This window comes from Aptenodytes patagonicus, chromosome 10 (assembly GCF_965638725.1).
Source record: "Aptenodytes patagonicus chromosome 10, bAptPat1.pri.cur, whole genome shotgun sequence".
NCBI lineage: Eukaryota > Metazoa > Chordata > Aves > Sphenisciformes > Spheniscidae > Aptenodytes > Aptenodytes patagonicus.
The window spans coordinates 6,527,980-6,551,171 of record NC_134958.1 but is presented as its reverse complement, the minus strand read 5'-3'; the positions used below and the strand labels follow the sequence as shown (position 1 = coordinate 6,551,171).

Here is a 23,192-nt window from a genome sequence, read left to right as displayed (position 1 = left end):
CCTGAACTGCTTCTTTCTGGTTAATTTATACCACTCAGCATAGGTAGCTCTGGACTCAGTAAGGGTCTGTAAGTGCAGGGCTTTGTGAAGCTCAGCCTGGTTTCTAACATCATTTCTATCCCCAAAGTGTTTCAAATGAGTCACTGCATTTCCCTCTGCGTCACTTCTCTCCCTCTGACAAAACAGGTAATCACAAACCTTTGTTCAGTCCCGCTCATAACACATTTGAGGTCCTGCCTGTCTCTGCGGAGCAGCTGCACAGCGGGTGCTGCAGGAGTGGGTGAGGGCAAGTCAGAGGGGTTGTTCCCACAGCACCGGTCCAGGCTGGCACGGCATCCAGGGCTTGGCAGGGTGCTGCAGGAGTTACGCACCCAAAAGCCCTCCTTGCACACCTAAAGGCCTCTGCTTTTGGGCCATGCCCGCTGCCACGTCCAAGCCTGGAGACAAAAACAAGCCAGCAAAGGCAGGGTTGAGGGGAAGGAAGGAAACTAGCCAGTGAGGCTCAGTAAAAAAAAAAAAAAAAAAAAAAAAAAAACCTAAAAAAAAATTGGCCCCAAAGCATGGTTTTATTTCACTGCTTTTTCTTTTTATAAATTACCCACAAGATGATTGCCAGATCCTCCGGAGCGTTTGTTAGCCAACATTCTTGTGAAGTATTTTGAAAGAAAACCATGTGTTCGCAGCTCATGTGTGAAGAAGCTTGAAAAATGTTCTGAAATTGGAACGTGTTGTATATTTGCAAGTCACAGAGATGACGACGTAGCAGCTGGGGTTTCTTAGCAGGTGACAGGGAGAGGTAAGCGACGACTGCATGAAGTTTAACTGTAGACTCTTTATAAACTAGAGATGGGCTTGAGTACACGTGCGTGGCTGGTACTCCCACCAGGGAAGATATTCTAGGGTAAAACTTCTCTTTTTATTGGTAAGCTTCTTTACTACAGTGTCCCTATAGGGTTAAATGCAGTCCTAATCAGGGTCTGAAGGAAGCTCATCCAGGTGGCAAGAAAGTGTATTGACCATGAACTTGCAACACCCCTGCAACAAGGTGAACTTCTGCTAGAGAATTAGAGCAAAGTGATGATGAAAGAAGGAAAAAAAAGGAAAAATAATCACAGATCTCCTTTTTTGGGTCATTCCTTTTTACAGTGCTCTGGGGATTGCAAACATGGAAAGTCTACAAGGAAGAACCATAGGCTGGAACCCAAAATGCTATTTCCCATGTTGTGGCTGTCTTTTTACCTGAAGCTTCCCGGTCTTGAAATTTAGCTCTTGCAAAAAGATCGGTTCTAATATCTGTGCCTTGTGCTGTGCTCAGAGTTGGTAGGATGTAATGGATGCCCGTTAAGTGCAATTAATGTTGACTAACATTAAAGCATGGGTGAAGCTAGTTCAGCTTACAAAAGGAGCTTAGAGTGAGGAGCAGGGAGGCATGCGGCTGTTGCCCTCTTGTCCTGTCGTTGAAGGGTTCCAGTTAGATCCAGCAGTCTTTTTAGTGGGATGATTTAAGAAGAATGATATTTTTCTGCTCTGCTGTAGCCTCTACTTCTCTCTAAAAGCCAGAGCCAGAAGCACAAGACCGAAGATTAACGCTTGGAGTGCCAGTATTTTTTAGTATTTAACAAATTGAAGGCTACGCACGCACATGTCTTTAGTCAGCAGTTTGATTCCTCTGCGAGGACAGGAACGCCACAAGCTTGAAGAACTGTCCGTAGGCTTGGCTTCTTCATCCCGAGTTTTGCCAACTCAGCGGGTCTTTTTGCTTCTGGTAACATTTGAAGACAAATAATTATTAGCTGAAAAAAGCATGCTGGCGCTTCAGTGAAAAGCTGTGGTTTGGAGCACTCTGACCAGTCAATGACTTAAAAACTTCACTCAAGCTGGGGGAAAAAAGAGAAATGTGCTGATATGGCAGCTATTTATGTTAAGTTTTGCTTGTCTCTGGCGAAACGAGTTCATGAAGTCTGCTGCCTATGGCCCCGACACAGCTGAAGGTTAGAATCCAAATGAGGAAAGGTCTTGATGGTCTTTCCTCATTCTTCATGCCCTGGAAGTTCAAGGGATAGAGTTTTGTTGGTCCAGAGAAGATCAACCCAGAAGAAAAAAGCCTAGAAAACAGTCACCTGATTCATAATATTTCACCTAATGTGGAATGAAGAGTATGCTCTCAGGAAGGAGATGGAGGTACCAGTCCTGGCTGAGAGACAAGCGAAAGCAGACCATTTGTGGCTGACCAGATGATTTGATGTCTCCTGGATACACTGTCTAATTTGCATCAGAAGTTTATTAGCTTAATTAAAACCTTTCTCTGAAGAGGCAACCTACAGTCCTGGACTGGTATTATATACATCTCGGTTTACTTCTACACATAATATTCTGGAGGCAGAGATGTCCAAACCTCCTGAGCTCTCCTTCCACGAGAGTGTTGGACAAATTGAAGGTCCCAGCACATCAACAGGTTCTCCTGGAAACGTGCTGTTCGCTAGATGAATATAGCTTTTTAAGGCTGTAGCAATATCTGCCCCTTCTGCTGCATGGATGCTTTGGTTTAATTATTGTAGATAATTATTTTAATGACTTAATTGCTCATCGTAAGTCACTGGCTGGCTATGTGATGATTGATGCTAGCATTTTACTTAAAATGTGAGACAACTGTTTTCCCCAATTGCTCCAATGTTTTTCTTCATTGTTTGAGCTATCAGATCGGCACTTCAAACTTCCCAGGAGTCTCTGAAAAGCAAATTTAATTTGTACCTGGATTTTTTTTTTCCTTGGTCTCTAGAAGATAATTATCTAGCTGGACTCTGAGTCCCTGTTTGGATAATTGCGCTTACAAGGGGGCCTATAAAGAAAGGGTGAGGGGGACAACAGGGACTGTTGGACATCCTGAAAATGCCTTGCCTTTCTGTCTTACCTTTTCCTCTCTGCAGAACAAAAACAGGAGGTTAAATCCTAGGGTATATTTCTAAACCAGTGTCGTGGTTTAACCTCAGCCGGCAACTGAGCACCACACAGCCTCTCGCTCACTCCCCCCGCCCCGGTGGGATCGGGGAGAGAATCAGAAGAGTAAAAGTGAGAAAACTCATGGGTAGAGATAAAAACAGTTTAATAATTGAAATAGAATAAAATCCTAAGAATAAGAATAAGAATAAGAATAAGAATAAGAATAAGAATATACAAAGCAAGTGATGCACGATGCAATTGCTCACCACCCGCTGACTGATGCCCAGCCAGTCCCCGAGTAGCGGCCCCCCCGGCCAGCTTTCCCCAGTTTATGTACTGAGCGTGATGTCCCATGGTATGGAATGTCCCTTTGGCCAGTTGGGGTCAGCTGTCCTGGCTGTGCCCCCTCCCAGCTTCTTGTGCACCTCCAGCCTTCTCAGTCGGTAGAGCATGGGAAGCTGAAAAGTCCTTGACTAGTGTAAGCATTACCTGGCAACAACTAAAACATCGGTGTGTTATCAACATTGTTCTGGTCCCAAATCCAAAACACAGCACTGTACCAGCTACTAGGAAGAAAATTAACTCTATCCCAGCCAAAAACAGGACAACCAGTTACTCACAGCTTCAGGAAAACTACATAGTTTGTTCAGGGTTTGGGTGACAGTATCCTCTCTGTTCACAAGCTGCTTCTCCTTAGTAGATGTTTTAAGCACAAAGCTGACCTTGTTTAATGGATATTCTTGCTCATCTTCCATACAGGCTGCCATTGAGAGAAATGCACAGACTGTATTGTTTTAAAAAGTGTTAGCACTGTTTCTAGTATTGTCTTCTTAGCTTCGGATGAAGGATTTTAAAAGCATTTCCTTCTCACCACTGACACTGTGTGTTCACTTTTGCATGCCATTAGTCCTCTGAGCAAAACCAGCACCGATCTATTTCTCTTTCATTTTTAAAGGATTTCTCTTTCCAATTTCCATGATCTAGTACAGCAAATTGTTTTCAAAGGCATTGGGAGAATACTTATGTTGTGTTTTGTTGCACCAAAAGAAAATAGTTCTGACTAAATACAGTAGGTATCTGGCAATGTAAAAGAAATCTTAGGAAGAAGAGCATGAAACAAATTCGAAGTTTGCATTGTAGCTATGTAACTCCCCTTGCTCTCTCCAGCCAACAGTTTACATCTTCCAGATGCAAGACCCTGTTTACATTGGATATTTTGTTTTAATTGTTTTATTTCTTGGAAAAAATCTAGAAGTTAGACCTTGGGTCCTGTCCGTAGCAAAAAATAGAGACTGTTGTGACCGTAGATTTGAATAACCTTTTGCAACTTCTGGGCGATATTAGCTGCAGTATAAGTCGTCTTCTAAAGAGCTGCTAATTTTGCATTATCCTCAAGAAGTGAGTTAATAATATGTTCTAAATGGGCTTCCTATTCTTGGCACCGCAAGGCATTTTCTCCCTTGTCTCTGTTTTAGTGCTGAAGCTCTTGAAAGCGAGGGCTGCCTCTGTTCTGCATCCCATGCCGCATCGCTTGTCCTTTGTTAGCGCTGGGTAATAATAGCAGTAGTCTTGTCTTCTTGTCGGTTGATAAGCACTTGAGCTGCATCTCAAACAGAGCTGACTTTTTGAATGACTGCTCATCCAAGCAAATAAATAGCTCGCGTCTGCGTAAGATCCTTGGATGTCAAGGTACCTGGCAGCCGGTGCTGTGGAAGTGGGGGCTCGCTTCATGCTGAGCAGAGCTGGCACACCTAGCGTGCCGCAGGCTTTTCAGCTGGCTGTAGAGGTGTACAGTGATTTACTAACCTCATCTAGCTCTAAACTCTGTGGAAGTGGACACATTTATGGTATATAAAAGGTTATGAAGAAAATAGCCAAGCCTTGCATGATAGATGGGATTTTTGTTTTTACTGGAGTTCTCACCTCCTGTAAATCCTGTGGCTTTGATGCGATATCCTAGAAACACCCACAAACCCACTTGCCAGGGTTTCCAGAGACAACATCGCTGCCAATTTTACCACTTAGAACTTACTTTTCGAAAAGACCTCCAAGACCTAGATTTTCTGGAAGGACCAGAACCAGCACTGCTTCTTCCAACCCGGCTGGTACGTTTGAGTTTCCTGATACCAGCTTGGTGAGGTGATTCTACATCCAGATGGAGATAGGGTCACTGCCCCAACAGCCCAATGGGCTGAAGGGTGAGTTTGGTATTTATGATCATCGTGTGCTTAAAATGTCTTCTCTCCAGCCATTTGCAGCACGCTTCGGGGAAAAAAAGAACAACCTGTCTGTGTCTCACTTGTATTTGTTGTCTGTTTTTCCAGTACTACCTGCAAGTACACACCCTTTCTCTATGTATCATATATAAAAATATATATGTATATGTATGGAGTGATATATAACATATATATTATATGCAGAGATTTGTTTTTACAGCATATATAATATGTGCAATCATATTATATACAATATCTGTAAAAGGAAATTCTGTTCCAGTGTTATCTCCCAGCTGGAAATTTGTGGCAATGAATTTGCACGTGTGTGATTGCTCCCTCCTCCTCCAAGACCAGGAATGGCAACTCACAGTGGGTCTCCTGCATCTCAGAAGACATCTTGGATGTGCCAAGTTTTAGTCCACATGGCCGAAGACGGCTGAAGACTCATTATTCCCTGCTAAATGTTCTGCTTTAGCTCTCGTATGCGCTTTGTTCCCACTTCTGCAGCATGCTTTCCACTTCATGGAGCCTAACGGACAAAGGAGAGTCTTTCCTTACTTGTTCAGCTGGAGCCCACTGGAATCCACACGAACTTCTGCTGCCACTGCTGTTGGGAAGCCCAAGGGGCCTCTAGAGTTGAAATCATCCCTCAGGACACCTCATCTTCCTTTATGCTCTCTGTCTTCTAGGAACTCCAAGTGTGACTAATAAGCAATAGCCAGCCAAGTTCAACTCTTCATTTCTGTTAGGCCCATGACCCCTATTTTGTTCTAGAAAGTATTTATTAGTGTCATGGAAACAGGATCTCCAATTCTCTCCATGTTGCAGTGAACAAAGAAATCCAGAAAGCATTCATGAGTATTTAGAAGGGCAATTTAGAGAAAAAAAATTCCTTCTATCAGTGAAGAACTAACTGCAAAACTGGTGTAAAATGTTCATCATCCATCTGAGGAATAATTGCGTTGCTCGCAGTGATACAGCCTAGAATAAAGATGACAACCTTCATGCTTCAAAGCACGAACCGATTTACCATCCAAGATCAGGAAGAATTTTTTCCATCACTTAAGCACGTTACAGGACATGTCAACTTTTAGTTGACATATCAGACATGGGCCACTGAGCGACTAGACGGCCACATGGGGTAAAACATGCGTCTGCTCTCATATGTCTGGGGACACTGAGCAGCTGGGCCATGGTTCTGCAGAGAGACAGTGTCCAACCAAATATACCCCAATCAGAAGAGGAGCACAGACCTTGAGGAGTCACTGCTCTGCTCTGGTATTTCCATAGCCAGCATGTTTATCATCTTTGAATGTTTCCTCACTAACCCCTCTCATCCACAAGAAGAGCATGGAGTGTTAGTCAGCACTTTTAAAGCCTTACATTTCTTCTGAGCGTGAAAGAGAGAAACATCTCGCATGAGGATCTAACCAGTCATCATTTAACCTAACCTGCATGGATGTGCTCCCACTTTCTTCCTTAGTCTTCTTCCTTGTTTCTTGAGTTGAACGTATCTGAAATCTTTCCGTTCTGAATGATTTTTCTTCTGATTCCAAAGCTCAACAAGTAAGATTAAGGCTCAGTCTGGAGAGATACTGGGAGAAGAGCTTTTACTTCCAGCACAAGCTAGATTTTACAATACATATATACAAACTTGCTGCCTGTGGCCTTCTTCAGAGCATCCATGCTTCCTTCCTTCTGCCCCAAAATGACAGGGGATGGAAGTGCTACCCAGGCTTGTGCTAATTAGCAAGTTGAGAAACGTTGGAGAGTTGGGGGCCAAACTCTTCCCATATCGACTTCTCTTTTTACCTCCAGAAAAGCAGAAAGAATCTTAAGGGTTGTTCTAGGTGGGAAACTAAGAGTAGTTTCCTCCACCATGAGAGAATCCACGGCTGAAAAAAATGTACATCTTCTTCCAGCCCCACCACAAGCAAGAGAGTGTATAGTGGGGACAGGTCTGGAGAAAATGGCACTGCACTCCAGTATTCTTCACCAAGGAGAGGCACCCGTAGCCAGGCCTAAGATCCTTGAAATGAAAAGGTTGAGGGTCTCTGAACCACCTTTGAACCCACTTCTTTTCTTCCCTGCACTTTCTTCATCTTCACTGAGAAGATTTCTTGCCCCAGAACTTCATCTAAATTATGGTTAGGAAGAAACTAGTAGCTGGCACTGGCCCCAGGAAGGCCGGTTAGGAGTTAAGAGACCTATTTCAGGATGTTTCCACCACTTATGAGAATTCCACGTTCTTCCTCATAGGCACATAGCTGGTGGAGACACAGACACAAGTTTGCATGTTCGATCCACCAGGCAGAGGCAGTGGACAAGGAAAGAGTTACCAGAGCTGTCAAAGACACTGAGTGCTGTGTATTGGATACATCTTGCTGAGCTTGTCCTGGTATCTTCAGAGTGGTGTTCAATCACCAAGTGACAGAAAACCAATGTCTTTCTTGTAGGGTGGGTTGGGTCTCTTGCCTTCATTCTTCCAGCAGCAGCAGTGGCAGTATGTTTTAAAGTAAGACCCTAGCAACTCCCAGGTTCCCCCGAAACAACCGATGTTCCCTCCTAAACAAGCAAGGAAACAAGTTCTCCTGTTGGTGGAGTTGTCTGCCCAGAGCCCTAATGGAAGCCCTTGATTTCTTGCAGACACTGATGAGTGCCACTCAAGCCCCTGTCTGAATGGAGCTACCTGCGTTGATGGCATCGACTCTTTCAAATGCTTATGCCTTCCCAGCTACGGAGGGGACCTGTGTGAGATCGGTACGGCCTACCTGGCTTCAGCTAATCTTACTAACTGCTGCACTACCTCGTTCCCACCCTACCCCCCCAAAAAAAGCTGATCCCAAGTGCTTCCATCAGTCCTGCCCTCATCTCAGTGAGCTAACCTCTAACAGCAGCTTAAAATACAGTAGGGAAAAGCTTTGAGAATTTTGCTTATGTATTTTGATTACTTTGTTCATCACAGCACCGTGTCCTCTAAGATTCCTAAGCAGAAGCTTCTGGTGTCTTGTTCAGCTTTCTCTTTTTTAAGTTTCTCTAGTGAAGCTCCATGCAGATTGTAACGGTGTTGATCACAGAAGTTGCTGTCTCTTTGGGTCAAGGGTCTTTCTGTTCATCTGTAACAGTAGGGAAACATCTGAGTACATCTTCACCCCAGGCAAACTTTCTCTGCTAGACTGGAATTTCATGGAAGGATGCTTCAACTGAGCCATGCAAAATGATAGTGTTTCTCTCTGTGAAGATGCAGCTGAGAGAAGCCTTGTTCACCCCAGGAATCTCCACCGATTTGACACAGCATGACATTTTTGTCATCTCTTCAATGTGGCTTCCTGTGGCAAAATCAGCAGGGAATGTGTATCTTTGAGAAAATGTGAAGTGACCTATTTTTCCATTAAAATTAGGTACCCTGACCTGCAGTAATACTTCTTTTTGTTTCTACAAGGAAAGAAAAAAAGGGTTGTTTTTTTCCTTAAAGCTGATGAAAGTCCAAACTTTTATCAGCTTAGCTGAGGGGAAGCTTTCCTGCTTTGCTCAAACAAAAGAGGAAGAAGGTTGCAGTGTCTTCTTCACCTTGGCACAAGTGATGATGATATATATTGGATTTTCTCCTCCCCTTTCTCTGCATCTCTCTTTCTGCTTCCAATATGATCATATGGAGTAGACCATAAGAAGGCAGCTCAGGATCATTGGACCGTCTGTCTTAACATCACTTTCCTAACGCAACCTAATCAGCCTCTGATTTCCCCATCCCTGCTGCCTGTTGTTGAAGATCCCCGTAATAGAACAAGAGACTTTCTACCCTGCAGCCACTTACGACCTTGTTTGTTCCAAACCAGACTTAATTTCCCCTCTTCTATGATTTATGGGCTGTGATGCCTGGGGCCCATAGCCTGGGAGATGCAAGAGGAAGCCAGTGCCCCGAATTCAGTGGTGAATGTAAATCTTCATTATTCCCGTGAGGAAACCTTCCATTCTACAACATCTATCGGTCTCTAAGAACAGCAGGACACCGTAGGTGAGCTCTGCCATCTGTGCACACAGCCAGTCCTTCTTGTCACCACGACAGCGTCCCTACCAGGGAACAAACTTTTCATCATTCTTTTCCAAGATGATTGCTGTCATATTTCCGCATAAATAACAGCTATGCAGGAAAGAGTGGCCTTTCTCCTAGGAAATGTCCTGCTGAGGTTCTGTGCCATGTGCTGTCCCATCCCCAGGCTGTGATGACAAGGGGTGACATTCAAGCTGCTGGAAAAAAAGTCTTAAATCTCAAAAGACAAAGCGTGTTCTCTGCTCACCTGGTGCAAGAGATCTGCCTGCAAAGACCAAGAATCCTTAGAGCTTCAGCTATTTCCAGATAATCCATCTGATCTGTTGAAGAAGGCAGAAAACATTTTAAATGCCTCAACTAACTACCAACCCTTCCAACATCTATGAAGCGTCTGCAATGTCCAGCTGGAAGAACACCAGAAGGGTGGATTAGGAGGAATTAGTGTGATTGAAGGTGACAAGTGCTTTGACCTACCAAGTTTAACAACAGAAGAAAGAATCTGAGTACAGAAAACCTTACTGGAAAGGGAGAGAGGTATGAGGACTCATGAAAGCCCACCACTCCAAGAGCAGCAAGTGCCTGAGAAAGGATGGTAGGTCAGGCATCTGAAAGGCTGAGATTAAACACATTTCATTTTCTGTTTCCTTCAGTCACATGGAGCAGATGTGTGGTGTTGCATTGCATGGGAGCTGCTGAAGGTCTTTTCTGGTGGTTTCTCCATTCGCCTCTGCTCTCCCCCATCTGTGGTTTTATTTTTTTTAATTAATGGGTTCAACTCTTCCGTGTTTCTCAGATGGTAAAAGATATTCTGAAAAGTTGAGAAATTTTTGTACTTCTCTAGCAGCTTCCAAGCTCTTTCCTTGAGATTTCATTTTCTCTCTCCACCATGTTAAGTTCCTGCTTCCATCTCTTTTCTCCCACTTTGGTAGGCTTGCTTCTCCTACAGAGCCCCAGAACCACACCAAGTGATGCGACCACCTGAACCTGGGCTCTCCTCCCCTCGTTCCTTTTCAACACATATGTGTTGATTCTGGGCATCTGGATTCAGGTTTTGGAGATTCTTTCCAAAGCAAGAAAACTCTGCAGGCCAGCACAAATGGGAAGAGAGGGGTTCTTGCTTGGTCAGTTCCTCAAAAACAGAGTCCAGGAACATGACATGGGGATTTAATTGCTCAGGAATAAATTTGCATCACTCAAGTTTTCTAGTAGCAGTGGTCACGTTACTGCAAACAGGGGGTCTTCAACACAGGCTCCCCTCTCTGCGTGTGTCTTGGATGCCTTCTGATTATTTTCCCACAGGCAACAGTGTCAGGCTTTGCTTTTTAGTGGAAGTGACCATGTGTTGTCCTATGCCATGAGAGCATGAGCTGCTAAGAGGTGAGTTGGAAGGCTTCCAGACCCATGCACCAACTCCTTTTCATCCCTCCTTTGTGTGTTTCAGACCTGGAAAACTGCGAGGAAGGCTGGACCAAGTTCCAGGGCCACTGTTACAGGCACTTTGAAGAGAGGGAGACTTGGATGGATGCAGAGACCAGATGCCGACAACATCAAGCCCACCTGAGCAGTATCATCACCCCAGAGGAGCAAGAATTTGTGAACAGTGAGTGCTGAAGGCAGCCTGAGACCGGGCAGGGGTCCATCCGTTGGACTCTGAGTCTATGGGCAGATTTATCCAAAATTATGTAAAAAACACAATTTCCCCCACTAGTGCTCAGATATTTCCTAATGAGGCCTCACCCTTGCGTGGGAGAGGAAGAACCATCCAGCCATGAGACAGAAAAGGGCCCTTTCTCGGCTAGGACAGATCTTTGCTCTTACCACGTTGCTGATGTGGCTTGTTCACAAGATGTTCACTTGCTGCAACAAGCACAGTGACCCACGCCAGCGTGGGTGGCTCCATGTTGACTGGGGAGAGAGACGGACAAGCACGATGCGGGGCGAAAAAGGACATCAGGGGCTAGTGACTGAGAAGGAGCCAAATGACCCAAAGGCTCCAGGGCCAGAGACAGCTGAGATGGCAAAGAAACGCTTCCAGCAAGGTGTAGGGGAACCATGACACACTCTTCTCTCCCCCTCCGGCTCTTCCAGGCCATGCGCAGGACTACCAGTGGATCGGTCTCAGCGACAGAGCTGTGGAGAACGACTTTCGCTGGTCCGACGGGCACTCCCTGGTGAGCCTGCAGACCGCGGGCGGGCAGGCATCGGCCTTCGGTGGGAGGGAAGAGGTTCCTGTTGGGTGGGAAGAGCCCCGTGAGTTACACGCTGAGTGCTTGGGTTGGGCGTTGAGTGGAGGCAGCCCTAAACTTTGTAGGGCTCATGGTTTTTCCAAGCCTCTGGTAAAGCCGGTCAGCTAAGCTCCTGCGCACCGTTGCAATAGAAATAACCGCTGTAGTAGCAGTGCTGGCAACCCCTGGTCTCTGCTGGTGAGATGCATGGGGGAGGCAGTAGCAGGGACGAAGGAGGGATTAGGAGAGGGGAGGACTCAGCCTTAGGCGAAGGGCTTTCCTCTCTCGGCAGCAATTTGAGAACTGGCGGCCCAACCAACCCGATAACTTCTTCGCGGCGGGTGAGGACTGCGTTGTGATGATCTGGCACGAGCAAGGCGAATGGAACGACGTCCCCTGCAACTATCACCTCCCTTTCACCTGCAAGAAAGGAACAGGTCAGCACCCTGTGCCACACCGGCAAGGATGGGGGAGCTCAAGGCAGTGGCTGCGGGGCTGCCAGGGCCAGGGTTTCGTGTCCCCAGGCAGAGCCATCACTCCCACATGCCAGCTCCGTGCCCTCCCACGAACGCAAGCGGCCGTTGCGATGCCTGGCTCTTGCTGCCTCTCCGGGAGGCAGGAACGGAGCCCTGAGGCAGACTGATGCCTAATTTTAAGGCCCATCACAGAATTTCCATATTCCCCTGCCCCTAAATTTTGTGGACAGAGGCAATCTCAAAGGGATTTAAGGTTTTATGAACTTTTTAATCAGTTGTCCCTTTTTTGTATTGCCTCTGTCTGTCCCCCCCCAGACAAAGGAATGATCCCTCTGTGGATGTAGCAAAAAAAGTCTGGCAGGCTCAGGTGATGGCACCTGCCCAGATGGGACCCAGACACCTTCTAGATCAGAGATGTTATTCCAAGGGGAGAACAACAGGGGAGGGCATCGCTCCCACTGCATCTCAGGGCTGGGCAAGGATGGCTGTGGACATGGCTGCCTCTTTCCACCCCAGAAGTGGCCACCTTTCAAGCAGCCACTGCACACTCCCTCTCTCCAGCACTAAAAGTCCCTACGGGACGGGGTGTGGGAGAAGAGGAATGGTGAGGCTGTACGTGACCAGCCTGCGCCGGGCAGGCAGGACTCCTCGAGCTCTCCATGTCTCTGCCTATCTCCTGCAGTGGCCTGCGGGGACCCCCCCGTGGTGGAGAACGCCAGGACCTTTGGTCGGAAGAAGGACCGCTATGAAATAAACTCCATGGTGCGGTACCAGTGCAACCAAGGCTACATCCAGCGCCACGTGCCCACAATTCGGTGCCAGCCCAACGGGCAGTGGGAGGAGCCGCGGATATCTTGCATAAACCGTACGTCTCGGTCCCTTCACCTTCGGGATAGGGCTGATGCATCCCTGCAGCTGGGAGAAGGAGCTGGGAATGAGGGGGGGCATTGCCTTAGGGTACAGGTTAGCTCCAGGCCAGGCAGAAGGGGACATCATGGTCCCCTTGACTTGTTGAAAGCTCCCCCGTGATGGGGCCATGGGAGCTGGCATCTTCTGGGCAGGTGTGGACCACAGGGGCTGGCTGGAGGGGCAGCCCAGGCAATTCCTGCCCTGGAGGCTCCTCCACCTAGGCAGGGCAGGGGCAGCTCCAGAGGCAGGAAAGGGCAACAAGGAGCTTACCAAGGGCCCAGGCTACTTAAAGAAAGGAAAGAAAAAGAAATGGCTTCTGAAAGGGTGAGTTTTGGCACCACCTGCATCAGCAGAGACAATAGGAGGGGGCAGCTGTGGTCCCCCCGAGTCCTTCCCTGGCATCCCCCTGCCCTGGGAGCGGACAGGAGCCCTGCGGCAGAGCTAAGCCAAGAGACAGGGCTGGGTTCCTGACCCTTCTTCTGTCAGGCCTCCAGCTGATCGCAGCCAGCGCCCTCCCACTGGCGTCCCAGCCCACTCCCAAGCCTGCCTACACCCCTGTCCCATCCCTGCTCGCCTGCAGCTTCCCCATAATTCCATCGGCCTCAGCCAAATCGCATCTGTCCAGTGGCCTCCTTGCCAGGTTCTGGTCTAGCTGGGCAATTCCAGCTAAAGCAACAGTCCCGTGGCCAGGGAAAGTCGATACGGACTTAAGGGACAAACCTCTGCCCCAGGGAGGAGACAGAAGGAGGAGGGATGGAGGAGGTGTCCAAGGGCGGCCGCGTGGTGTGGACCAAGCTGCTGACTCCCTTGGCTCTGCCACGGACCTGGAGAGCTGCAGGCTGCTCCCAGCACAGACTGTCAGCCATCAAGAGACCTAGGCTGTTCCAAATCATCTTTTGCTGCTTCCATCAAAACCCTCCTGCAATTACCGCCAACGGAGCGGTGCCAGATTCAAGGGAGACCGGCAGCAAAGATCAGCCAGAAACCTTGTCCCTGCCAGCCAGACGGGGCTGTTTCCTCTCCTGCGCCCTGAGCACATCCCACTGCTGATGGATATTTCCCTCGCTGTCCCAGGGGATCGGGGAGGGACTGGCGAGGCAGCGGGGGAGACAAGGAAGCAATCCCCGTGCCCACCCCATTAGCAGAGCTGCTCTCCTGGTTGGGCACAGGGAAGGGATGGGACAAGCATCCGCGGAGAGGATGCTCCTGCCCAGGCTCCGGGGAGGCACCCGGGCACCTTCACCCCTGGGTGAAGCAAACACCAGCTGCGGGGGCGAGAGAAGGGCCGATTGTGCACAGGCGAGCAGTCTGGCGCCGGGGCACACGCAACCGCCCGCCGGGCAGTGAAACCTGCGGCTGCCCGTGTTTTTCCAGGGAGCCAGGGGCCGGGGCGGCCAGCACGGGACAAGCAGCGGCTCTGTCCTGGCTGCTGCTAACAAGGTGCCTTTTCTTCTCCTCCCTCTTCCGCAGCCTCCAACTACCAGCGCAGGCTATACAAGAGGAGCCCCAGGAGCCGGTCGAGACCCAGCGGCAGAGCCGTGCACAGACCCACCCATTAGAGCGGGGCGAGAGAGACCGAGGGGGAAAGCGAGAGAGAAAGAGAGATTTTTAACGGAACAGTTATATTAACAGAGTCGATTTCTTCTTCTTCTTGTTGCTTTTTTGTCATATAAGGAAAAAAAAATTATATTAAAGACAAACCCACCTTTGTGTATATATATAAAAAAAAAATTAATGTTTTTTCCAAGCACCAAAGCAAAGCGAATTAGATCTCAGCATTTTTACTAACCGTCCGGTTCCAATTATCTTCGTGCCTTCGGGGACAGGGAGGGGGGTGGGTTTGCAGAGGGCAGGGGGTTAAGTTAAATAATAAAGATGATTATTTTTTCCTGATTTTATCCACGAACAATGTAATTATTTCTGTTATTTAATCTCCGGGGTGAACAGCACCTTTTGGGGTTTTATTTTTTTTTTTTTTTTCCAGAATCCTCCTACTGCTGCAGCGCGTCGGGGCGGGTGGGGAGGGCCGGGGGGGCTGCAGTGGAAGGAGCTGTGGGAGGAGGGAGGCGAGGGGATGCTGAGACCCGGGACCCGGGCGCTGGGGGCTGCGGCCCCTCTCTGCTTCCCTGCCACCCCCCTTGCAGCGCAGCGCCCGTCCCGGGACGATGTGCTCTTTCCAGGGGACCGTGCGGGGCACCAGCGTTCCCTGCACCTATTTATATTTTTAAACATATCCTATTTTGAAAGAATGATAAATAATAAAGAGAGTGAAATCGGAACAGGCACTTGGTCAGTGTCGGTTTTTTGGGGAAGGGGGGTGTCTGTGTGGGCCGGGGCGGGGTCTCCCATGGCAAGGCAGCGGGGAAGGAAGGGGAGCCCAAACAGGGTGCTCCAGGCTACACAGGACCAGCTCAGCCCCAGCCAGCACCCAAGGGTGCAGCCCTGGGAACAACAGAGGTGTGGGGACTAGGTGACCTTTAAAGGTCCCTTCCAACCCAAACTGTTCTATGATTCTGTGATTCACAAGCCCCAACCGAAGAAGGACCCCAGGGTAGGACGTCACCCCCCCCGTTCAGCTCCTGCCCCGGGAGGGGGTTAACCCACATGCCTAAAACCCATCACCAGCAGGAAATGCTTCACCCTTCCAGTCCTGACACCCGGGAGGTTAATTAACACTCATTAATGAGGTCCCTTGCGGGAGCTCAGGGTGGGCACAGGGCTGAGCTGGCAGCGATGAGATGATGCTCAGCCAAGGATGAGACAGTCCAGGGTGTCCAGCCAGGGATCCCCAAATCCTCTCTCTGTGGCAGACCTCTCTCTCGTGATGGGACAGAGATGGGGACACACCCACGCCGCTCCAGGGCTTTCTCCACCGATTTATTAGAAGAGGTCCAGGAAAATACATCTTTTCATAACCAAACGCTCGAAGAAGAAGGCACTAGAGTTCAAGTGGAGTCCGGACGAGAGGCACATGGATATAAGGCACTGGTGCTCCCGTGGGGACAGGCACAACGGCATCCTTCAGTGGGATGGGGAAGGGGCTGGAAGAGGGGCTGGGATGCAACAGAGACACCCACTCTCTGCCTCTGGCCGAATCCAGCCTCACCTCCCTCCCACCCCACAAGCTCAGGAGCAGGACCAGCCTGGAAGGGCAGGCGGGTGTTGGTGTCCCGCTGCCACTGCAGGAAGGGACCAAGCAGGGTGGCAGCAACCCACGCACCACCAGCCTCGCTGGCATGGGGACCGTCCTTGTGTGCACCCCATGCTGGGGACGGTCCCGCGCTGCCCCAGCTGGCAGCTACCCCGAGCAGCTGCATGTGCTGGCTGCTCAGCAAGATGTGGAAAATATAAAGGAAGGAAACAAAATAAAACAAAAAGAAGCCTCTCCCCCACCCCGCCTCCCCCCAGACACCCCCAAAACAGCCCTGGGAAACACCCGACGCTGGGCACCGTCAGGCTAGAAACATCCTCCGGCCAAGAAGTAGCCCTCCCGGCTCCTTATCTCTCCTTGTAGCAGAAGACCCCAAACCTGCCCTTGCTGGGGAAGCCGAAGCTGCGGACACCAGGCTCTGCGGGGCCACAGTTGGCCCGGGGCTTAGTGATGGGGTAGCGGACGCTGCCGTCTGCCAGCCAGCCGGCATCACAGCGGTCCAGCCCCAGGAACTTCCAGGCGGAGTAGAGCTGCCCCACCTGGGCGATCTCCGCCCCCGCATCTTGGCAGCTCTGCTTGGCCTCCTCCAGCGTCATTCCAGCCGGCTGGTCCAGGTAGAAAACCTCTCCTAGGAGGGAGAGGGGAGCATCAGTGCTGAGCATCATCCAGGGCATCCCCACCTGGAGTATCCCCGCCTGGAGCATCCCCGCCCGGGCTGAGCCCTGTGCCCTAAGGGGGAGGGAGAACATGGGATGCCACTGATCTTCCCCAGGTTCCCTCCCACCCAGCCCCTGGCCCAGCACCCACCTCTGAGCGCAGAGGAGAAGCAGAAGGCATCAAAGCGGTGCAGGTGCCGGTGGCGTGGGCCGTAGCTGCGGATGCCCGGGGCGAGGTGCAGCCCACCGCAAGGCTTGCGGGGCAGGCGGATGGGGTACTGCACGGTGCCATCGGCCAGCCAGCCTGCGTTGCACCAGTCCAGCCCCTCGCTCCAGGCCTGGAAGAGCTGGTTGAAGGTGGCGAGGACGGCGCCTTGCTCCTGGCACACTCGCTTGGCTTCATGGAAGTTGAGCCTGTACTGCCCGCGGGGAGGCTGGTAGGGGAACACGATGCCTGGGGGCAGACGGGGTGCTCAGCTGGCTCCACAGGCGGCTCACCCACCCCGCGTCCGGCCCCAGCAGGAGCCACAGGGGTCCCCAACCCATCCCAAATTCAGGCTCTGGGACAGGGACCACCCCCAAGTGGCACAGCTCAAGGCTCAGGCGTGCCGGGATGGGGCTGCTCCGGGCATGCAGCGGCCAGCGGCGAGTTGCCAGCGACATCTGGTGGCACAGGGACACAGTGGCTCGGTTCTGGGAACACACGGACCACCTTCATGGTGACAGCACCAGCACGTACAGGGATGAACAGACTATGATAATGGGGATACAGGGACCACCACACGGATGTATGGACCGCGGTCCTGGGGACACGAAGGTAGTCGTCCCTGGGAGGCATGGGCCACCCCTGTGAGGATGGACAGACCATTGGCATGGGGATGCACAGGCTACAGGAACAGGGACAGAAGGCCCAGCATCCCAGGGACATATGGGCCAGGATCGCAGAGACACATGGACCACCAACATGGGGATGGATGGACCACTGTCACAGGGATGGATGGACCACAGGAACATGTGCACCACCACGGACCACAGTCACAGAGACCGGTGGGGACAAGCCACCATGGGAGGGAGGGCCCAGGGGCCGAGGGGGTGGGCAGGGACACAGCAAGGGGGACATTCCCACAGCTCTGAGCTTGGCAGTGGAGCCAGGGCTGAGTCAGGTCCCTCACGGCAAGTGAGCAAGAGGGGTTGGACCAACCACCAAGGTTCATCACAAGATGCATGGGGATATCCAGAGCTGGGAGGCGAGGGGGCGGCTGCACATGACGCAGCACAGCAGGAAGATGGGTGGGTAGAGGCAGGAAACGCTGCAGCCACGGAGTCACCCCCAACTCTGACTCCACAGTAGCATCCCCAGCATCCCAGCTGGGCAGACTGCTCTGGGCTCGCTCGGTGCTGAGATCCCACAGCCAGACGGCCCCAAGCCACCACCCCATCACACCGAGCATCCCAGCCCCTTTCTGCCCATGATTGGGCTCCCCGACCCTCCTGCCTTGCTACCTCCCCCAAGGAGGGGGTGCCACGGGAAGGCCAGGCTCACTGGCTTGGCACAGGGGGTCACACGGTCCCCACCGTGCCCCTACCTTGCAGCCGGAGGTCCACCACATCGCTCTCATCCTCCAGCCCATCGATGACCTCGCAGCGGTATTTGCCATCATCCTGCAAGCGCACATCACTGACGACCAGCGAGGCCTCGCGCCGGCCAGCCTGGCGGAGGTGAGCGCGGCCCTGGAAGTCCCCGAAGGCCATGTAGGTCTTGCCGATGGCCACCAGCACATCCTGCTCCTTGGTGTAGTCGTCCCGCAGCTTGGACCACTTGATGCGGATCTTGCGCTTGGCCTCCAGGTTGGGCTCATAATGGTAGTGGCAGGGCAGGGTGACATTGGCACCACTGGAGCTGTAGATGGGGTCTTTGGATGTCTCCACCACCAGCTTGGCCCCGTTGAAGTAAACCACTGAAGTAAACCAGGGAGGGCAGGCGTGAAGTGTGGGTCAGGGTCCAGGGCTGGGCAGCACCCCCAAATATCCCTGCAGCCACTCCACTCCCTCCCTCCAGCCACCTCCTCTTCTGCCTGAGCATCCCATGAGCATCCCCCGAGCATCCCTGGAGCACCCCCACATGCTCCTCCGGGCCCCACATCCCCCCCAAGAGATGGGTCCCAGCCCCATCCCAGTGGCGGGGGGGGGGGGGGGGACTTCAGCCCCTTGCACCGACCTGCCAGCCCGTCTTTCCGCCAGCCCTGCCAATCCCCAATATACCTTTCTCCTGCCCCTTGCCCTTGTCGTTCATGATGTGGTTGTAGTAGAAGCCGTTGTAGAAGGGGTGGTGGGAGCCGCTGGCCAGCCGCAGCAGGGTGGCCTCCAGGAGCAGCGGGAGCAGCAGCATGGCTGGGAAGTGAGGCCGAACCCTGAGCCTGGGCTGCCGAGGGGAAAGGGCTGTGGTAACACCCCAAAATAACCAGGAGAGCCCCAGCGCTGCCTGGCACATGGCAGCAGGCAAACCCCACCGCAGGGATGCAAGGAGAGGGGTGGGAATAGCCAGCAGAGCGGCTCGCCTGCCCACAGGGGAGGGCGCAGGCAACCTGAGCCGTGCCCCCAGACCTGCCTAACTGCCGGGGCTCCCAGTCCCCTCCATCCTCATCCTCCCGCCTGGGTCACGCTGCGCACCACTGCATTTGCCACTGCCGCCCGTTGGGGCTTGCGGAAAGGCCGGCCCGGAGAGGGGTGAGCTGAGACCAAGCCAGGGATGGAGCAGGCAGGGGAAATGGGATCCCAGGGCATCCTTTGAACAGGGAGCACTGGGAAAACATCACGTAGGGGGTGCGGGGGGAGAGAAGTGGCCGAGCCCCGCTGTAAGCCGCAAGCTCGGTTTACAGAGGCAGCCGAGCATGCAACCCAGCTGAGGAGGGGAGGAGAGAGCTCGGGGCTGCCTCCGCTGCCCCAGCACTGGACAAAGCCCGGCAGCACCCAGCTGGCCTAGCCGAGGACCCCTGGCTCTGACCCAGGGCTGCCGCTTTGCACCACAGACGCAGCTGGTGCTGACCCCATGCAACACGTTTCGCTCCCAAACCACATTCCCTGGGTGGGGGGAAGCCTGGCTGCCCCACAGCACCGGAGACCCGCGCTGCCCCGAGCTCTGGGTGCCCTGGGCACCCTTGGGTGCCCTGCATGGGGCTCACCCAGGGTGGCTTGCAGCAGTATTTGCTGGCTTGCGAGCTTTCCCAGAGCCGGCAGAGGGGGCCCGGTACCCAGCAAGCCTCCAGCAGCCCCCATCCAAGACTGGGAGGGATCTGACATCTGTGCCCCCTGCTTAGACAAGGTTTACAAGTGCCTGCAAAGGTGCCCCAGGCCAGGGGGCTGTGGGAGAGCGGGTGCTCACCCCCGGCAGGGTCCGATACAGGGTACGGCGATGGTCTCCGGGATCCAGGGCATGCAACCGGCTGCTCTCACCATGGGTTGCTCGCTCCCGGGCTCTCCTCCGCGGCCGGTGCCACTGCTCGCCTTCCATGGGGTGCAACCCACGCTTGCCACCCGACGAGGTCTGCGGAACCGGTGCCGGAGGGCACCACCACTCGATGGCCAGCACAGCCCCGGGAGCCCAGCAGCAGTGGTGCACGGCACTGCAGGCACCGGAGCCCAGCAGGCATACCACCACGTGCTGCCCGCGCATGGCAGGGCAGGCTCGAGGCACCGGCAGCTTCGCACCTCGGTTTGGGGGGCACCAGCCCTGGCCCCCCTGTGCCCCCAATGCCTAGCCACCCCCCTAGAGCCCAGCATTGCGGTGACACGCCAGGTGGCCTGGCGTCCTCAACCGCAATGCCAGTGACCATTCGTGCTGCAGCACCCACCGTAGTGATGCCTGACACCTTCTGCAGTGATGCCCAGCACCCTCCATGGCGATGCCATCCCTCCCTGCCCTCCACGGCAAGCAGGGTGCCCACCACGCCGGGGTGCCAGCCCTCCCCAGCCCCGGCTCCGGGGCCAAGCCCTACTCACGGTGGTTGCGGGCAGGCTGCAGGCAGGCGTGCGGGCAGGCTGCAGGCAGATGCACTGTGTTTAGGGCTCTTGCAGGGCTGAGAGGAAGCAGCTCCAGGGCCTGCCTCTTAAAGGGAAACACACGCCTTTCCCAACCCCCTGCTCGCAGCCCGGAGCTGGGGTGGGTGCCCTCGGCCCCCCGCCTGCCCGCCGTGCCTCGGCGACGGCCTCGCCGTGCACCTGCACGCTGCCCGCACGCTGCCCGCACGCTGCCCACATGCCTCATCTGTGACGTGCCATCCGCCAGCATTGCCCCCAGCTTGGAGGGGAGAGCGGCGGGGAGTGGGCTGCCCCATAGGGGCTGGTGGGACCCCGTGATGCCCCACGCAAAGCCCCGGTGAAGCCACAGTGCCGGGGCAGAAGATCCATCCCTTGTCCCACATCCCACCGGGGGGACTGGCCGCGGTCCCCAGGCAATGGTGGTGTCGAGCACACATGTGGCAGGAGCACTGTGGGCATGAACGGCTCAGGATGGGTGGGCTGTGGTGGGGGGGTGGACCATGCCCGGGATGTGCAAGCAGTGCCTGCCTGCTCTGGGGTCCAGGGGAGGCAGCTGAGCCACGGGGTTCAGCCTCTTTGGGGTCCGCTTGGGGCTGTGGGGGCAAAGCAGAGGCACAGAAACCAGGGCAAAAGCTTTAGGGTGCCGGTTGCACCCATCTGAGGGGGCATCATCCCTAGACTTGGGTGATGCGCTCTGCGCCAGCTCCTGCCGGCACACAGACATGCAGCCCCGGCTCCGAGAGCCCCAGGTCCGGCCCTCAGGAAGGGCAGCACGGCAGCGGCACAGCCAGGGGATGCCGGTCCAGGAGTGGCCAATGGGTCAAGCACATGGAGGAACCACGGAGCGGCATGTGCCCTGACCCGGCGACCCACCACCCCGGTCCACTGCGCCGCTTCACCCCCCGCTTTGTTGTTTTATGGCAAGGAAATGAGGCGCGGGGGGCCCTGGTCTGGCTCTTGCCGCCGTGCAGGACGGCGTCAAGCCGGAAAGAAAACAACTCGTGCAAAAATAAACCGCCCCAGGGCTGGCTGTGGGGTGAAGGGGGCTGGGACCCCTTCCCGACGGCCCCCCGGCACAGCGCGCTCGGGGCGCGATCTTGTCTGCCCGCCGCCGTCACGCTGATAGGGAGCAGCCGGCACGGAAACAGCATTATCTGCCACCAGCGCCGGCCCGGCAGTCCCCGTCCCCCCATGGGAAGTCCCAGCCGGGGATGGCTGTGGGACCTGGGGTCTGGAGGCACTGCTCTTCCTTGCTCTCCTTTTCCCTGCACACCCACCCATTGGGGCCCGCCAGCCCTCCCCGAGGAGGGACACAGAGGGGCCGGGCTGCCCAGGGACACGGGAGCGTGACGGCTGGGCACGCTGCCTGCTTGCCTGCCCAGAGCAGGCTGCTCCGCAGCCCACAATGGAGGGGCAATTACATCTCCTGGCACGGCGGCGTGGGGCCGCTGTGCTGCCTGCATCCCGGCCGAGGGTCCCCAGTCCCCCCCGCCCTGCCCCATGGCCGGAGGAGGTGGTGGGATGGCATCCTGACTGCATCCCGGCTGCATCCCAGCTGCATCCCGGCCACCAGTGCCTCCCTGCAGTTGCTTGCCCAAGGTGTCCGTGTCCCAGTGAGCCGGCAATCGGGATGGTTCCCTCCACCCTCCCCGGCGGTGCAGACAGACAGACAGCCCCATCGGAGCACGCTGCTCCTTGGCGTGGCCGCACCATTGTTTCAGAGCCGAGGAACAAGCCACACGGCGCCCTGTGCTGCCTGCGCTGCCTGCACGGCGACACCTGCCAGAGGCCATCCTCTGCCCGGCCCAAGGAGGGGAGCGGCGGCGGGGAAGGGGAGAGGGATGCTTTTGTGCATCTCTTTTCAACAACAGCTCACGGCTCACATTCAGCCACGGCTCTTGTCTGGATGCGGCCGCCGATGCCCTCCACCTCCCCCTGGGGAGCAGGCAGCGTGGGGAAGCATCCAGCCACTAGAAGCCCCCCTAGGAAGGAGGAATCCCCTTCGCTCCCTCCCACCTCTTACCCTATTTTTGGAGCTTCAGGGATAATCCCAGGTTTGTTTTCTGCTCCCCAAGGGGGACCCTGGGTGGGACTGCGGGTTTCAGGGTGAGCAAGGCTGTGCAGGGTCAGGGTAGCTCTGACCCTGGAGCACGTGTTTAGGGCACATGTTTAGGGCTGGCTGAGCTTTTGGTTGAACGGGAGCCATAAAAATGTCATCCCTGTCTTCCCCGCCTCAAACCCGGTGGCTGACAGCTCTGCCATGGCCCCACTGGAGAGATTTCTCCCTGAAATGCCGCTTGCGCGGGACAATTCCAGCGGAAACCTGTTGCCCAAGGCTCAAACTTGGGAGGAAAACCCACATTCCTGGTGGGGTGGAGGAGGCTGTGATCTGTGCTGGGCTTTCCGGGTGGAGGCAAGAGGATGCTCTCCCTGACGGCTGCTTCCTGAGAAACCGACTCGCAGGCAGCTGGCAGCACCGGCAGCCGAGTCAGCAGGCAGCGGGGTGCTGCGGCTGCAGCGTGCCGGCCCT

At 53.9% G+C, this 23,192-nt stretch overlaps 2 protein-coding genes across 5 annotated transcripts in view; one reads left to right on the top strand and one right to left on the bottom strand.

The window, feature by feature from the left end:
• The window catches only part of ACAN (aggrecan), a 28,820-nt gene extending 14,444 nt beyond the window's left edge, over positions 1-14,376 (top strand). The window contains exons 13-18 of one of the 2 annotated variants that reach the window (XM_076348697.1): positions 7,803-7,916; positions 10,649-10,807; positions 11,296-11,378; positions 11,725-11,869; positions 12,591-12,773; positions 14,288-14,376. In XM_076348697.1, the coding sequence (XP_076204812.1) occupies positions 7,803-7,916; positions 10,649-10,807; positions 11,296-11,378; positions 11,725-11,869; positions 12,591-12,773; positions 14,288-14,376 (773 nt within the window). The remainder of the gene's footprint in view (positions 1-7,802; positions 7,917-10,648; positions 10,808-11,295; positions 11,379-11,724; positions 11,870-12,590; positions 12,774-14,287) is intronic. The other variant, XM_076348698.1, reaches the window with a different exon arrangement.
• Positions 14,377-16,253: 1,877 nt separating this feature from the next.
• Positions 16,254-20,666, bottom strand: HAPLN3 (hyaluronan and proteoglycan link protein 3). Of its 3 annotated transcripts, none has more exons than XM_076348699.1 (5): positions 20,624-20,666; positions 18,887-19,046; positions 18,211-18,582; positions 16,776-17,078; positions 16,254-16,596 (listed from the first exon to the last, which is right to left on the bottom strand). In XM_076348699.1, the coding sequence occupies exons 2-5, from the start codon at positions 19,011-19,013 to the stop codon at positions 16,316-16,318; spliced, it is 1,083 nt and encodes a 360-aa protein (XP_076204814.1). In that variant the 5' UTR covers positions 19,014-19,046; positions 20,624-20,666; the 3' UTR covers positions 16,254-16,315. The 3 variants fall into 3 exon arrangements, with proteins under 3 accessions (XP_076204814.1, XP_076204816.1, XP_076204815.1); XM_076348701.1 differs by lacking the exon at positions 20,624-20,666 and adding an exon at positions 20,078-20,097 and having other exon boundaries at positions 18,887-19,015; XM_076348700.1 differs by lacking the exon at positions 20,624-20,666 and adding an exon at positions 20,007-20,070.
• Positions 20,667-23,192: the final 2,526 nt, after the last annotated feature.

What these genes read in the sequence shown, in the direction of transcription:
- HAPLN3 (XM_076348699.1), bottom strand. Translation starts at nt 19,013, where the DNA reads ATGCTGCTGCTCCCGCTGCTCCTGGAGGCCACCCTGCTGCGGCTGGCC. An exon ending in GGGCAAGGGGCAGGAGAAAG is followed by an intron (nt 18,583 to 18,886) that starts GTATATTGGGGA and finishes GGTTTACTTCAG; the next exon opens with TGGTTTACTTCAACGGGGCC. An exon ending in CTTCTCCTCTGCGCTCAGAG is followed by an intron (nt 16,597 to 16,775) that starts GTGGGTGCTGGG and finishes TCTCCCTCCTAG; the next exon opens with GAGAGGTTTTCTACCTGGAC.